Source organism: Loa loa, assembly GCF_000183805.2.
Source record: "Loa loa unplaced genomic scaffold supercont3.850, whole genome shotgun sequence".
Classification (NCBI taxonomy): Eukaryota; Metazoa; Nematoda; class Chromadorea; order Rhabditida; family Onchocercidae; genus Loa; species Loa loa.
The window spans coordinates 2,751-4,425 of record NW_018109030.1 but is presented as its reverse complement, the minus strand read 5'-3'; the positions used below and the strand labels follow the sequence as shown (position 1 = coordinate 4,425).

The 1,675-nt window shown below is 34.0% G+C and overlaps 1 protein-coding gene across 1 annotated transcript; it reads left to right on the top strand.

Moving 5' to 3' along the window:
• Positions 1-545: 545 nt before the first annotated feature.
• Positions 546-1,469, top strand: LOAG_09682 (hypothetical protein; the record flags this gene model as incomplete). The annotated part of the gene is made up of 3 exons (XM_003145209.2): positions 546-691; positions 772-891; positions 1,370-1,469. Coding segments are annotated over 3 exons (366 nt in total), but the record flags the coding sequence as incomplete, so codon positions are not given.
• Between the last annotated feature and the right edge of the window lie 206 nt (positions 1,470-1,675).

Genomic DNA, 1,675 nt, shown 5'->3' with positions numbered 1-1,675 from the left:
AAATCACTTTGACTTCTGCTGCAATGAATTTTTGAATTTTAGTAGTATTTGAACTTTACATCTTGTATTGTCTTAATTTTAATTGTTATTAAGGTTGTTAATACTGGTTATATCGATACCTAATTTTACTGATACCTAATTGATAACATGCTAATGAATAATTGGTATCAAGGCTAGATTCAGCAATGTTTTTTTCCGTCCTTCTTGGATTACAGTACTTAAATGTTGCATGGAGAAGAAGGAGTGATTTGCAAGTTACCGGTGCTTGTTAGGATTTTTCATTTCTCTCATTCATTAATTTTCTGAGCAGAATTTTTTTTAGTGAAATCATAAAAGGGAAAAAAAGGCAATAAGGTAACCGAGGTGAACTGGACTACCTGCAATAGTTAGTAAACTTTTGCTCAGTTGTATTTTTATCAGTCAATAAATTTGATTGAAGGAGAAAGCTAATCGATACTTTTTCTAATAAGTATCGAATTTTTCTTGGTAATAACTTTCCTGCCAACTGTCAGCCAGAGCGTGGTAGACTAGATGATATATCTGGAATGCCAGGAGATATGGAACCAATGAGACCGATGGAACACCTGGCCTACCAGAACCACTTGATCCATCAACTCAGATATTACAGGAGAGACCAGGAATTAAACTCTTATTGGTCCTCCAGGACTACAAAGAATACCTGGACCAATGGGTTAGCTTCTATTGTTTAATTTTATATCAGTCAATTTATGGAAATTTACCATTAATCATAAATGCAACTCAGCATCACAGGACCAAAAAATCACCAGGACCACCGAGTATTGGTGAGCAAGGATTTCTAGGAGTTCCAGGTTGCTGTGAAAGATTGCATCCTGTAGATTCCGAGCGGATCTCGAATCATTGTATGAAACCGTACTTTTATTTCGGTTTTTTTCTAGAAAATTAATTGGAAACTTTAAATTAATCAGAACCGGAAACTGAAATTGTACTAGATGAAAGTTATGTTCATCAGTGATTATAGGATTGCCTCTTGGAAATACCGATTTATTGCCCAGATCAAAGTAGAGAATCACTCCCACATGATCCTCATTAACATCGTTATATCATGAAAGGCAGGAAAGGTTAATCATTGATTGGGTGAATTTCCTGTGGAAATCGAATATTAAAATTTAAATTTGCCATTAAATCATAATTTATTTTATAGATGAACGTGGTAGGACGAAATAGGACGAATAGGTCTAATGGATCCAATCGGATAACCAAATTTAAATCACAGTAATATTACCGAGAGTCCATTGGTTGTCAACGGGTTCCAGAAATTTTTTCTTGACCACTTTCTTGTCCTCCTTGTTCAAATCGGTGAGTTCGAGATGTTTCGCGTTTATTACAGAAGCCGCGAAAATGGTCAAAAAAAAAAAAAACTAGAACCCATCGATGTAGCCGAAGAAGCGGGAAATGATCAAAGAGGAGAACAGGAATATGTAAAGGAGGTAAGTTTAATTTTTTTTTCTTTACCATTTTCAAAAAATAATAATTATAGAAATTTAATTTCAATCCCTCTCTCTCTCTCTCTAACTATTATCGCTATTATCAAGTATTATACTAAATTAGTATTATACTAAATAGCTTTTTGCTATGATTTGGTTCTGCGACAGAAATATATTAATGATTCCTTTGCTTCAATTTCTTCTCCGTT